This window comes from Rhipicephalus sanguineus, chromosome 8, assembly GCF_013339695.2.
Source record: "Rhipicephalus sanguineus isolate Rsan-2018 chromosome 8, BIME_Rsan_1.4, whole genome shotgun sequence".
In the NCBI taxonomy this organism is placed as follows: domain Eukaryota; kingdom Metazoa; phylum Arthropoda; class Arachnida; order Ixodida; family Ixodidae; genus Rhipicephalus; species Rhipicephalus sanguineus.
Window position 1 is genome coordinate 10359420 of NC_051183.1, and position 14712 is coordinate 10374131.

Below are 14712 nucleotides of genomic sequence, written 5' to 3' on the forward strand. Positions count from 1 at the left end.
GATAACACATCCCTGTGCGCAGTATGTTCTACCGTGGGTAAAAGCGCGCAAGTGCATGCGACGAACGTGGTTGAAGCAGATATCAAACGAGCCAGACCATCTACGTCGCTCGGATGGCACATGCAATAACACCACTCCGCTCGGGAGGCCCGCCATTGAAACATAGAGGAAACGCCCCGCCCGTCTTGAACGAGCATGAAAAGACGCGAGAGGGGGTGGGGAGGGGGGGCTTTCGCTCAAGCAGCAACTTTTGAACTTTGATTCTAAGGGCGCGGTCGCGATCGCTGGCGCGCGCTCCATCTCGGCAGCCATCAGCAGGCGGCTCATATATCCTGCTTTGTGCTGCACTCTCAATGAGAAGACACTGTGCAGAAAGGGCATCTTTCCCTGGAAACGCCATATTCTCTTACACCAACGTTTTGTAGAGTTACGTGAGATCGGATACAAAATAGTTTGCTGACAACCTCACTTCGTATAGCATTACAATTTGTTGCTATCGCATTCATTGCTTCGTCCTTCCGGTGAAACTGACTTTTTTCTTTTGTTTCGCGGGGGGTTAGGGTTAGGGTCTGCGCATCTGTATTGGATGACAATGCCCACACTGCAGATGACCAACGCGGCCTCCATTTCTCGCTGAAATTTGCGCAACTGAGAAAATTTTTAGCTGGTCGGGCATTTTGGCGCAGCGTGACGCAATTTTAACAAATTTCACGGTTTTGGCTTAGCTTGGTGCAAAAATAAGAAATTGTATCCAATTGATGCAATTGGCGCAGCTGTTGCATCCCTGCTCTTGTCGTTTTCGCACATGCACTCCACATCAAGGTGGAAAAACTGTGCCACAGTTAGAATGATGCTGTTACAACCAATTAACAAAAACACATTAACTTTTTAAATATTGACTTGAGGGCAGGTGTTTATATTAGAAAGTGGTAGTGCGTACCAATTTACGGCATACTTATTTTTTACAAATCACAAAAGTTGCATGTAGTTCTTTATTCACTCCACCCTCTGGTCATACGAGCTGCGTGACACCTACTACTCCTAACTACTACTCCTAACTACTACTACTACTACTACTACTACTACTACTACTACTACTACTACTACTGCTGCTGCTGCTGCTGCTACAGTTAATGGATATAACGAAATTGACAAATTCCCCCCCAAAAATTTGTTACAAACAGGTTTTTGTTATAAGCAGTTTCAGCACGAAAATTCGGAAAAGAAACGTGCTAACGAAACAAAAGGGGAACTGAAGGCAGAGCTTTTGCCGCTAAACATTTATTTGGCGGCAAAAAACTGCATTATTTTGCTCTCCTCCTTGTTCATGGGGGATGGCAATACTAGACGTTCGTAGGACACCAATACGACGCTTCTCCGTCATTGTCTAGCCGTGGCCTCCAAGATTGGCTCCAGCAACGCGCCATCGCGTTGCCAGAAAAAAAAAAGAAGAAGAAAGAAAAGAAAATCTGCACTTCGTAGGGGCTGCTCCATGTGCGTGCAGTGAAATCACGCATGCGCGTACGGTGTCAAAAACGAAGAGCAAACGACGCTGAAACCACGTAATATATTAGGAAAAGCGCTCTTTATGTGCGGCGCGACCCCACATACGCGGCGTGAACTCGAAATGTAACGACACGGAGCAATGATTTTTTTTTCTTTTTAGTGGCATCACCTGGTGTCACGCTAACGAAGTGCAGTTCAGAAACTTCTGCAACAACCGAAGATTGGCGCTGCCAATGCAAAGGCAGTTTTTTGTTTTTTTATTCTGGCGTGGTGGCACCCGCGAGTGGCTGGATGAGCTTGATGAGGTTTGAAGAGAGTGGGGTGAAGCGCACGCCTCCACATGCGTCCGCGGCAGCACAGGCCACCTCACGCACACGCACGCACAAACGAGCGCTCGCTCTCGCCTCGCAGTCGCCGGGGCTTTGAGCACGGCATACGCGACGTCGTCAGCGGGGCAACTGCAGAAGATGCATGCGGCTCCTGCTCGTGCCAAAATGACAAAAAACGGGGCAAAATCCCTAGGCTGGTGACGGCAAAAATTCGCTATATCCAGGGTGTCTCCCGCTGCCACTTTGTTACACAAAGGTCGCAAATACATGTGCTTCTATGATGTAATGGCGGGGAATAGAAAAACTTCGTAATATTGAGGAATTAGTTGTATGGAGGTTGATTATAGCCACGCTTAACTGTACTACTACTACTACTACTACTGCTACGATGATGATGACGACCACGGCACAGGGTTTACTAAGACAGCACTGCTGTAACAAACTGAAACAAGAAGCTGAACATTTCAGATGATCACATTTTGATTAAAACTGCGGCATCATTCAAATACTCATCCCATCTCATTCACTTCCAGCCTTTGAGGGTCAACACAGTTCATGAACGGCAGTGAAAACAAATCTCAAGAGGCTGTGGCTGCACACGTACAGTGCAGCCACAGCCTCTACAGGTACTGGGTGGGCAGCACATGTTTGTATCAAACATTGCGGGGTGAAAATCGATTCACAATAACCCTAATCTAGCAGAGTGGTGAAGGCCAATGGGCCTTGGTTAAGACCAAAGAAAAATTCGTATAAGCCATGATTGTATCACTGAGATTCTACTGTAACAGCATTGTAAGGGCTGGTATTCCTTCGGTTAGTGCACATGCAGCCCAGATGGAATGTGCTTATGAGGCAAGGTTTTAGCAGAGCAATAAGTAGTTTCTCTGGGAGCACTTACTGTAGCAGCTCTCGCAGGGCCGGCCCCCGGCTGTGGCTCCTTCGGGTCCACCAAGGACACCCGTCGCTTTGTTGTTGCTGCATGAAGTTGCATCATTTGCAAAATGCAGCTAAAGTGTCCTTACAATGCCAAAGAGGTGAAGAACATGCAAGGAGCTGTTGCAGACTGACAAGCAAGGTCCATGCTGCAGGAGGAAGGAGTAGAGGACAGCCACAAGCCAGATGTGAAGAAGGGGGGAGAGCACTCACTAGTTGGGGATGTAGACCTGTTTGAGCTTGCTTTCGGCTTCGACTGCCTTGACTCGCTTCTGCTGCACGTATCGGTCGGTGGTCTTCCACATGTAGTAGTATTCGACAATGTTCTTGAGGCTCTTCCAGGGCAGAAAGTCCTGGCGGATGTCTGCAAAGTCCTTGCCGTACTTCTCCAGGGCCTCCTCGAAGAGATTGGCCTCTGAGGCTGACCATTCCTCCATCTCGTCGCGGCAGAGCACGGGCCCGCCGGGGGGCACCAGGGCCGCCACCGCCCGCGCCAGGTCATAGCCCGTGCGATGCAGCAGCTCCATGGCGTGCAGCAGCGTCACGTCCCGCGAAGCCGCCGCCGCACTCATGTGGAGGCTGGGCTGCTTCACGGAGCTCGAACAGTCGAGGGCCCGTGCAAACGTGCCCACCGACCGGCACACGATGAGGAACTGGTCCAGCTGCCGGTCCGACAGACCGTGCGACGGGATGTACACCAGGGTCTCCAGCAGGGCGCTGTCCCTGTCGTCAGCCCCCTCACCCGATTCGGCGGGTGGCCCCGTCCAGGGAGGCACCTCCGCCTGGTAACGCTGGCCCACGCGAATCTCACCTCGGTCGGCCAGCAGGCTCTTCTGCTGGGGGTCATAGACAAGCGAGTAGAAGAAGGCATCCTCCTTGTTGAGGTACGACAGCAGCGACTCCGTCTCGTTGAGCAGGGTGACGGAGCACTTGCCCCGGATGTGGGTGGCTGGCAGCGTCTCCACCTGGCGCGACAGAAACAGCTCACGGTGCCGCAGCTGGTGTCGCTCCTTCTCGGTCAGCTGCTCAGCCTCGCGCTCCTGCTCTTCCTCGAGGGCACCGACTAATGGCTTCTCGAGCGACAGGTCCCGCCGGCGGTAATAGCACATCACCTTGGCCTCCACATTCCCGTTGGCAGTCTGCAAAGATTAAGACAGGCTTTTAGTATTGTGACTTGCTTGGCACAGTCAGCTCTGGCTTTACTATCTGCCTGATCAGTCATCGCTAACTTTTTTCCACTCAATGATAAAACGACCAAAGGCACTGCACCAGCACCTACTTCCGTGGTCATTTTGCCTCCAGCACAGACAAGATGCAGCCAGGGAAATAAAATCGCACAGCACGTTGGAAATGTTTGCTTTCTTCCTGGGCAAAGTACAAGCAATACATGAGAGTCGATTGTACAATAGATGACTCAAACTATGACTTTAAAAGGACACAAAAGTGAAACTCGGATTAGACAGGTAAATTATTCTCTCACAACACTATTGTGATTGATTTTGCCATCATAGGACAAATATTGGAAGAGGAAATGAAGGTCAAAGTTTCATTTTTTGAATTTTGTGCCCAAACTTCAGCGCGTAAACGTCACTATGATGTCACAAATTTCAAAACCTTCTCGCATATTTTGGCCACATTGGTATAATAAAATTTTCCGAAACTTGTAATGTTAAGACTCCGAGTCCATCAGAACACAATGTAAAAAATTTTTACCGATAAATTATTACGTAGGCCTTAGCAGGTCGTCAAAATCTATGACAACACATCGCGCTGGTGCACGACTCCAAGGTGGTGTCGCCACCTGTATTTCACACGTTTTCTCGCTTACCAACCGTCTTACATTTTCTCTTTAGTGTCCCTTTACTTCATTGCTACAGACTCGTCTAAATGGGCAAACATCACTACTGTACTGTTCGCAAGCATGGGCATGGTGGGAACTAGGGGCTTTAAAATGACATCTTTCATGAAGAAACACACTGCTCAATTACAGGTGAGCAGTTTCCTTTGTGTATGCTGCAGACAGGGGCCAAGTTAGGAACTTCAATCACAATTAGGCTCGATATTGATCGAAAGTATGTAAATTATTTATTACTCCCTACATGATTTTTATATAAGCCCGACACACAGCTGTACACCCGTCAGCAAAAGTTTATGGGATGCAGGCCCCACTACAAATTCGAATTTCTGCTCTGTTATTGCGCAACACTTCTACTCAAGCTGGTGACTGTATCGGTTGCAATACGAACTACAGGCTGGAGTATTCATTAGGATTTCATGTTCCCAGATAAAGAGAAAACGAAAATTTTTCGAAAATTTCGCGTCCCGTAAACTTTTGCTGATGGGTGTACGATGAATTTCTCCACACATCATGTAGACTGCAAGTTTTTGTTTTTATGCGATGATGCTAGAAGCTCGCTCAAATGCCAGAGAGCAATGGCTGTTGCACCCCGTTTTCAAAATGGGACTTTGCACTGTCTCCAAGATATGTACAATTCAGGCTTACCTTAACGAGCTCCTCGATCCTCCTGATTTGAAATGGAGCAGTGGATGATGTTTCGAAGAAGACATAGTCTGCAGAGAGGTAGAAGAAGGTTGCATGCAGGAAAAGCCAATGAGAGCAATACTGCACAACTTGTGCACACCAAGCCCGGCTTAGGGAGGAGCATTAAACATTAAGTCAACATCTTTCCCAATGCAAAAGCAATTATGCGACAGAAATCTAAAAGGTAGCCCACTTCACTGCCTATGCAAGCACATTCCGTACTTGTTTTAGTAAAGTGGGCCACATGAATTATGCCTGAATGTGAGTAGCATAAGTTTTGTATGCTTACAAGGCACACTTATATGAGGTATGATTGGCAGCAGATGGCTAAATAGCAACAGTTTTTTCATTTTAAAACCTCGATATGAAACATGGTTCCATTCCAGCAACTGCAATAGCACTCATTCTTGCAAGCAAAATAGCACGATGCTAAGGCACTAAGGTGCTTTTAAAATGTATGTGGGTTCATTAGCCAAGGCATGGCCAAGAGGTGCAAGTGCATCTATAGTCCTGCTAGTGCCTGCATGTGTGACTGCATGTGTGAAATACAGCATACGAAGGATACTAGTTCCCATGGCTGCTGTGGTGTGATGATTTATAAAGAAGCCAGACAGGAGCCACCTTTACACACGCACAGGTTCGTGCCCACCCCAAGAAGACAGCGGCATGCTGATGAAACAAGAAAAAGGCCATCACGGCATGTGCCTTCGCCATCCGCAATCGCATCACATATTATCATTGTCAGCAAACAACGGAAGCAGCGCTGCTCGAAGGGAAAAAAAAAAGAAGAAATCCTTGATCTCCTATACAGATTGCTAAGCTTACCTTCTTGTTTACATGCCAGTGAACTTTAAATAGACGTAGTATGGCATAACATTACTGGGGCCATGATTGTGGACACCTTCAGCCATTATTAAGAACCCCAAGAAGATGCGGATTACCAAATAAAAAGAAATAAAAAGAGTGTTCCACACTCGCCGCCATGGCTGTGATCGGCACCGACTAACACTCCTAGGTTGAAATGCACATAACAAACCCTATAAAGTGGACGGGAAGATGACCGCTGCCGTAGCTCAGTGGTAGAGCATCGGACGCGTTATTCGAAGGTCGCAGGTTCGGTCCCTGCCGGCGGCAAGTTATCTTTTCGTCCACTTTACTTTCTTCACGTTTATATCATAATTACTACAAATAAGGTCCCCTATACTTTCCTTGGCATTATTGTGTGTTAGTTCTCACAAATAAAAAGAAAATCACCGGAGGACTTGGTGTCCGCATTCCTTTAGGAGGCACGTCAGTATATTCTAGCTATTTTCTAGTCTAGCTCAAGTATTCATTTCAGACCATAAATTAGGCAACCTTTCCTTATGCATGTGTAATATTTTCATTATGTGTATATTTGCATGTGTATATGTGCATGTGTTATATTTTCATTATGCATGTGTAATATTTCAAAGAGAACAGAGGCACTCAAAGTAGTCCGTGATGTTTTAGTATCGTTTAAAAATGATGGCAGGAGTAGCATGACAAACTAGCCCAAGTTCTTGTCATTAAAGATGAAGTCCTTGCACGTCAGCATTGCTGACAAGTGTCTTTACACTTTCTGCATCAGGATCCAATTGCTTATGCGAGTGCTACAGCCTATTTCAAGAACATCTTGTGTTGACAGACTTTGGTGGCCTCTATGGTTGAGAGGCTAAAACTCGCACACTTTGCCATGCGTGTATGAGGGCCGACTTCACCCCCATTCAGAGTGCATGCTAGCCCCATGATGAGAGTAGTCCATGCTGCTCTACCACTGTTCTTCCATCTATGCTGGAAAATCCACAATGGCTTTCTCCTAAACTTCCACATCAATGCATCATTGATGTGAAGGTTGAGGAGAAAGCTTTGATGATTTTTATAGCTAATTTAGGAGATCGTTGGCCAGGTGAAACCTCCACGCCATTCTTTGTAGAATTGTATCACCTTCCACATTCCTGCCTTAACAAGCAAGTGGGGCTGTCAGGACACAAACACAGCACTCTAAAAGCCACTACACTGGCATGGTTTGCTGCAGCAGAGGCTTGGCGAAGCTCTTGAAATTCACTGAATCACTGCTTCAAAACTACTGAATGGCTTAAGGTTATAGATTTACAATCAATACATTGCAGCTTTTTGTTAAAGGGACACCAAAGGCAAATATTAAGTCAACGTTGATTGCTGAAACAGCGTTCCAGAAACTTCGTAGTGCTTGTTTCATGCCAAGAAAATGCTTATTTTGAAAGAAAATCACGTTTAAGTGGTCCACACGGCATTAGCGCACTTCAAACCACATGCCTGAACGGGCCTTCTGACATAGCAGTTGCCATGCCCAACGTTGCCCGCATTTACTGCCCGGCCGCCGACGCTATGGCTTTTTGTGCAACGGCGGCGATCAACCTTGCCGACGCAGCCACGGGCCACTCCAAAACTGCATAGTTCACTGTAACGGAGCTTAGCTTGGCCAGCAGCAGAAGTAGAGTATCAACAGTGCGAAAATAGCGAGAGCCAAGCACACGCGGCAGTACGCGATACCGAAACTACCACTAAGATGCGACCACCTGAGCAAAACGCAGTTCAGTGAAAACAGAACTTTTGAACCACTCACGCCGCTCCTGATGCTAATGCCAAGAGGTTCTTTTTTCCACGAATCAAGCAGAAACAAACAAGCAGCATTTTAATACCTCTTGCGATTCACGGAAGGTTCTTTTTTTTTTTTTATCGCAACTTGTTTGATTACTAGTGGTTAACTGTACTCGGGACTCTTGACGTCATCAGGGTCATTTCCAAAATATCCCACTCGTGGCGCACATCATGTCCTACATTTATCTTAATTTCTCGATTACTAGAGCACTGCTGTTGATACTATTGATGTTTTAGACAATCACCCCCATTGACCTTTCACTCTGTCATAAATTGTTATTTGCCTTTAGTGTCCCTTTAAAGAAATGTCGTACATGCCACGAGAGTTCATTTGCAACAAACACATTTTATAAGAACCATACCATCACATCCACACCTAAACTACAAGAGATGCTGTGATAAGTACTGTTAATGTCTCAACATAGTAAGCAGAGGTTCGTTCTAAAAAATCGAGATGGCTATTTAACACTTGGCACTGCTTCAGTTTCATTTATAATTCTCATTTTCGAAACTGTAAAAACTCAACTGCAGACTTTTCACACATAAAGGTTGTGACTTTACAAAAGTGAAGGATGGGAAACAAGACGTTTTGATGACGTATCGAAATACCAACCTCAGTGTCATAAATATTATTTTGACATCATGACACACACCAGACATGCTGATGACCTGCAGCAAGATGGCTAAATTTGATGTCATTACTTATTAATAGCTTGCACGTGATGTCATGGACACACAACATAGCTCCAACATGGTAGCTTAGATGACGCCAAGGCCGAATAACCACACAGCAATTAACCTGCTTCAGTGTGATGACGACATCGCTGGAATGTTACTGGGCATCTGTGCATGAATAACAAAGGAAGCAGCATATGATGTACTGGTAACACTAACATGACACCACAAAGTTAGTGTCCCACCATGTTGGTGCTCAAACGTGGCTGTTTCAGTGACGTAAGTGCAAGCCATCTATATCAATATACGTAAAAGCTTGGTGCACATTTTTCCTGGCTGTGAGTGCATGTGGCAGCTGCTATGTTAGTAGGAATAGAGCAAGCCAACTCACCAGACCACATTTGCCTTCTGGAGGCTGAAAGTCTGAAAATTTCTATAGTTTCTAGAAATACTAAATTGGGCCTGTATGCTTTGTATCAAGGCTGTACAATCTCTCGTAACAGGATAATTATGAGTGAGAAATTGTATCCTAGACTGATAATTCACAAAGGGCATTTAATTTCTTGTTTTTCTTCTCATTTCATTTCGATGTAACTCAGCATTCAACAGTTTATAAAAAAAATGCCCTAGCACTAAATCTAAATATTGTACCTGCTTGTATGTGTGTATGCTAATTCCACAAAGCTGTGGTGCAGTAATCCATTTTCATGAACATTCTTTTGTTTCATAGATGATGAAACTAGCTTTTTCATAACAAGGCAAGCAACACAACTGTAAAGCTTAGCAACTTCTCCAGCTTTTTTTTTGAAAGAAAACTTAATGTATCAGTCATAATGGTATTTAGCGCAAACAGCAGACAAAGGACAAAGGAGAGGACGTGGACGCCCTCCTTTGTCTACTGTTTGCGCTAAATACCATTATGACTGACTTGTTCCAACTCGCCCAACAAGCAACGTTGTTAATGTATCAGTAAAGGAGAGTACTTGATAATTTGAAACTTTTGTGTCTGCCTCCTTCCTGGCAATTTTTTATAAAGCTACAGTAATGTGCAAAAGTAATAGACTGCAACAGGGAATCAGCTGTTGGAACACTTCGTTAACTCCTTATATTGCACCAAAATCCTACACCTCAAGAACAATCGCAGGGAGGAATTTGCAGCCAGTCTGGCAGCTGATGCACCAATTGAGGCCAAAACCAGTGGCATGGTCTGTCACTTTTAGTGCACACACGTACACTGTTCACTACTGTCGAGTGTTCAGCAGTAGCAAACACTGCAAATAATTTCGGTGATACGTGGAAGCTCTGAGCTTAAAGGAGCACTGACATCAAATTTTAAAGTCGAAATGTGCCATTCATTCGATTGCTCGGTATGCATAGGTCTTCTTGGCCAAATTTGAATGGCGTCCGTCGCGTGGAAGTAATTTTATTTTGAGGGCAAACAGCGTGCAAAAGCTCAACGAAAGATTGATCACGCTGCAACATCGACACTAGTGCTACGTGTAAGGTGTGATACATTCCGCAAATACCATCCTGAGTGACGATACGCTAGTAACAGTGACGTCGCCGATCTGAGTGTATTTATTGTGGCGCCCACGCCAGGCGACACTCTCACTCCCAGCCAGTGGCTCTCCTTGCTTTTCCGATCCGTGCTTGCGATCCATCGTGTCGCATCGACTAATTTTTCGTGTGCTCCAAAGCGCAAGTGCGATCAATCGGAGCGACTACGTGCCAGCATGTCGGGGAACTGCTGCGTAGTGCGGACCTGCTCGTCGAGGCGCGGAAAAAGCGGAAAGTGTGTGGCATTTCATTACACGTACGGCACACGCCAACACGACCACAAGCTATCAAAGTGGAGTAGCCTATAGATAAATAACATCGCTAACAAGTAACACGCATTTCATTACACGTACGGCACACGCCAACACGACCACAAGCTATCAAAGTGGAGTAGCCTATAGATAAATAACATCGCTAACAAGTAACACGCATGTAGCGTTAATAGTGAATGTTAGTTCGTCTGTGGACTTCCTTGCGCTAGCATAATACCGGTGCAGCCGTAACCGTGAGAGGCTGGATAGGTGGGGCCATCTGGCTGCGCAAAGAAGAACCTGGCAAGCACAGAATTGTTATTGTAGGAATCTATCGTATTCTATTTCTCCGCTGGTGCGCATTCACTATGCCGATACTCCATAGACCCCTTTGCGTATACCGGAATGCCGTGCACGCTAAAATTCTCTGATACAGCTAATTGAGACACACCAGCGAGTATGGCCCAAGCGTGCGTCCCCGGGCACCTCCTCGCTGCTGCTTGGAACGGCGTCCATTTCTGAATCGCTGTTTTGCAAAGGGTCGAAGCGAAAATGATTCGCGACGTCGCGTATCGCAGTGATTCTAAGTTCCAGAATGTCGTCTTCAACACAAGTCGATACTTTTGACGGTGACGCTGGTGACAAGGCCTGACTGAACGTGCGCACCTAGCAGAAGAAATGTTAGCTGAGCAGCTGATCCTCACGTCACTCCTTTCTGTGGACAAGTGGTAAACTGGGGCGCGGTCTGGAGTTGACCGCGAGGGAGCGCTGCCAGTGCTAAAAAATGGCGGGCTTGCAGGCCGTTTTGAATCGTGCTAGATACCAGTGATATAAATCAATAAAACAGATAGCTATTCGTCCCTCAGTTGAATTTTTGGTCGCGAATCGCTACTAGGGGGTAGATAACTACTCGTGGATGCAAATATCTTGACATGCGTAAATTTGATGTCAGTGCTCCTTTAACACACCCCTCCTAACGCACACCTGGCTAAAATATGTTCACACAAGCTGCCACTCGTGACGCAGTCGTAAAGATATACTGATCTCGGTTGTGCCCACAGCAAGGCGATTTTACGCAGAGTTAACACTTAGTCATCAGCCGTTTGGCCATCTTGTTGCAGAGCTACAGTGGTTTGAAATGTGCCGTTTAGGCCAAAAACTAAGTGACATCTACTGTTTACGTGGGTACGGCTACAAATGACAGCCAGTAAGAATTGATGTTAGCAAATTCAACATTAATGGCCAATGGTTGTCAATACTGCCTATATGTGAAACAAATGGAACATGCTTGCCGCACCACTACATTTGGTCAAAACAAAAGTTGTGCAGTTTTTGTGGTTACCGAGCTGCATTTGTGTCAGGCTTGCACTCGTGCTTATTTATGCACTTATGCTTATTGAAGCACATATGATAACAATTTGTGCAGCTGTTACAATAAGGAGCGTCAGTGGTGAGCTCCTGCAGGTGTTTGCCTCGGCTCATACGCATTGTTTTCACATAAGTACAAAAGTACCTCAGAAAGTCTCAGGGCAACCGAAACTCACACCAATTCCAGGGCTGATGCTGTCGTTTTTAACGCGCACCAGTTTATTCATTCTCGATAGAGACGGCTACCAGACACCAAATTCAAAGTATCATCAAACGTCAGCATTTCTTAGCACTGTCTTTTGTGCTGCATCTGATGTTTTCGTGACAACGCGAGGAAACGCAAACAGGGCTATCAAAATGCCACGAGATCAAGCGATTTCTGCAGAAGGCAAGATTTCAAATGACGGGATCAAGCAGATCACACGTCTTGCATTAGATGTACCGGCATCGAAAGAAAAATATAAAGACAACGTATGAACATGCACGATAGTGCTTTCCCGGCCTACTGCATCTCATCGAAGAAAATGAGGCGATTCAATGGAGCACTATGTTTAGTTCGACCTCCGTAACACCATAAAATCATTAATTTGATGTGCCGATTAACCCTAACTAACGAGAGGGCCCGACCGCCGGCAAAGTGACATACCTCCGACGCGGTACATGTTGGCAGCCATGGTGGGTGTCTAAATCGCTGGTCGCAGCCGAGCAGTTGCACACGAGTCTGCGGTTGAGGTTAAAACTGAGGCGTGTACGCGTATTTTGAACTTTTCACAGTTTCACAGGCACGGACACCGTGCGACCGGCGCCATTTTGGACGCTCAGCACCAGAAGTACAGTGCCAGAAGACCAGAAGCAAGCCGCGCGGCGCCTTGCCGGCGCGCAAGCTCTACCATGGCGCGGAAATTCACAAAATTTGCACACTTAATAAACAACACATGTGGTGAGACAGACACCGTAAAGCGTACTGTGGGTTTGATTAGCACACTCTAAGCACACTTCGTATAATGGCTGCGCGTTTGGCTGCGCGCGACTTGCAAGATCTATGAAATAGCCGCAACAAGCCATAGCCGAAGTTGTGCGTGCGATTAGTGCGATGGAGTGTTTGCGTCGGTTTGCGTGCAAGCACTCGATCTTTTTTGTTTGAACATTGAAACGTGGGGCGGGATCAATTTCAAGTATCTAGGCAGAATTTGACGTTGCTGAGTCGACGAGTACACTTTCACAACGGTACCAAAGACGTGCACGCGTGTGCTACACGCTAGTGTTGTTACCTGCAAAGCGCCGATTAACTGTTCTGAATCAAAGGTCATAGGTGGTTGCTCGTTTTAACGCAATATATTTCGGCGACGCAACGTACGGAAAGGTAAATAAACAGGCGCTGCGACAGTATGTCTTCGCAGGATCGAGACGAATGCGACACCAGCTTCGGAGTTGGGTACGAGTCTTCGGTTGACAACGAGTTCGTACAGGCGATCGAAATAGAAGGCTCTCGCTATTACCTCCACACCGTAGCAAAGCCCTCTGCCGCAGAACCGACGGAGTACGAGCTTTTACTCGGCGACGGTCGTCAGTGTTTTACCGGCCACGTGCAGATACCCGAGGGGCCAGAAGAGAATGCACGCGCATTCCACGCGGCGCTCACCGCGGGGGGCGGCGGTGGTCGCGAGTTCGTATACCGTCTCAGGCCGGTCGGCGAGGAGCGAGCGCGCTTCTCGTGGCTTCGACGGGTGTCGCACGAAATGCTGTCAAGACTGAATGAAGTGATTCTGCGGCGAGACCCTGACTGTGGGCCCAGGTTACTAGCGGCTGCGCTGCGTATCGTGGAACAACGCGATGCGAGCTTGGATCAACTGCGCGACAAGCTACAGAAGACACAGGCCGAACAGGCGCGGACGCTGGAAGCGCTGAAAAGGTACCATTTCCTGCGGCCCGTTGAAACCGCTAGGCCAGGAGGCCGACTCCGCACTTTCCTAGATGTGAAGGGTAGTGAACTATTCAAATTAAATCAGCTGGCTGTTCTGCGCTCGGTAAAGCCGAGAAAATGAGGCTTGAGGGCGAGAGTATAGTTTCAACAGCCAAACGTGTGGCACCTTTCAATTACCATTTTCTTATAACCGCTCTTAGTTCTAAAGCGAACCCGAGGTGCTATTCTGGTCACTAATTCTGCCATCTTATCGCGGTGATTGGCTGAAAATTGCGCCATTACAGAATTTTACAGTGTCTAGAATAGCACCCCCTGCCAAGCAATGCAAGTATGGTACAGTCAGTTTCAAGCAGAACATTGTCCAGCGATCACTCTCACCAGGCATTTTTGCCAGAGTGGTTTTAAACGAAATGCTGTTTACTAATCACAAATGTCATTGCAGGAGCTTGCGCCTCAAGGAGGAACTGGAGACTGAGCTTTACACCAAGTTCAGCTTGGTGCTCAATGCGAAGAAGCGCTTCATCCGCGAGCGGATTACGAATGGACAGGCCACCACAAAAGAGGACCAAGCCCCTGGTAGCAGCACCTCTGCCAACTCAGCGGCATCCGTGCCCGATCTGCTCGACAGGCTTGTCTCAGGAGAGTAAGGGCATCGCTGTGCAGCAGTGCTGCTATAACAATCTTTACCCTGGCTGCTTACAGCCCCTCTGATGCAAGCACCAGCACTGTACATTTCGCACACAATGATGTATAATACTGCACATCTGGAAGTTCTTTACGATGTCTGTATTACTCTTGTGCTGAAGGCACTTCAGCTGTGTGATGCTGTATGCAGCACAACGGCTGGAAAGCACACTTCATGCCACACACTGCACATGCCAAGCCATGTTTTTGCATCCAAATGGCCCACCACAAAGGTAGTCGGAATGTCCAGAGCTGTTTCCTCAAAGGTGATTGGTTAAATAG

General features: G+C 46.8%; 2 protein-coding genes across 2 annotated transcripts in view; one reads left to right on the forward strand and one right to left on the reverse strand.

Moving 5' to 3' along the window:
• Nucleotides 1-12664, reverse strand: part of LOC119401328 (metastasis-associated protein MTA3) — a 30836-nt gene extending 18172 nt beyond the window's left edge. Inside the window, exons 1-4 of the mRNA XM_037668041.2 lie at nucleotides 12469-12664; nucleotides 5272-5339; nucleotides 2982-3907; nucleotides 2734-2810 (exon numbers count right to left, since the gene is read on the reverse strand). Coding sequence (XP_037523969.1) covers nucleotides 2734-2810; nucleotides 2982-3907; nucleotides 5272-5339; nucleotides 12469-12496 — 1099 coding nt within the window. The 5' untranslated portion in view covers nucleotides 12497-12664. The remainder of the gene's footprint in view (nucleotides 1-2733; nucleotides 2811-2981; nucleotides 3908-5271; nucleotides 5340-12468) is intronic.
• Nucleotides 12665-12889: 225 nt separating this feature from the next.
• LOC119401329 (uncharacterized) lies at nucleotides 12890-14525 on the forward strand. Its single transcript, XM_037668042.2, has 2 exons — nucleotides 12890-13734; nucleotides 14189-14525. Exons 1-2 carry the CDS (start codon nucleotides 13211-13213, stop codon nucleotides 14391-14393), a joined length of 729 nt encoding a protein of 242 aa, XP_037523970.1. The 5' UTR covers nucleotides 12890-13210; the 3' UTR covers nucleotides 14394-14525.
• The last annotated feature ends 187 nt before the right edge of the window (nucleotides 14526-14712 follow it).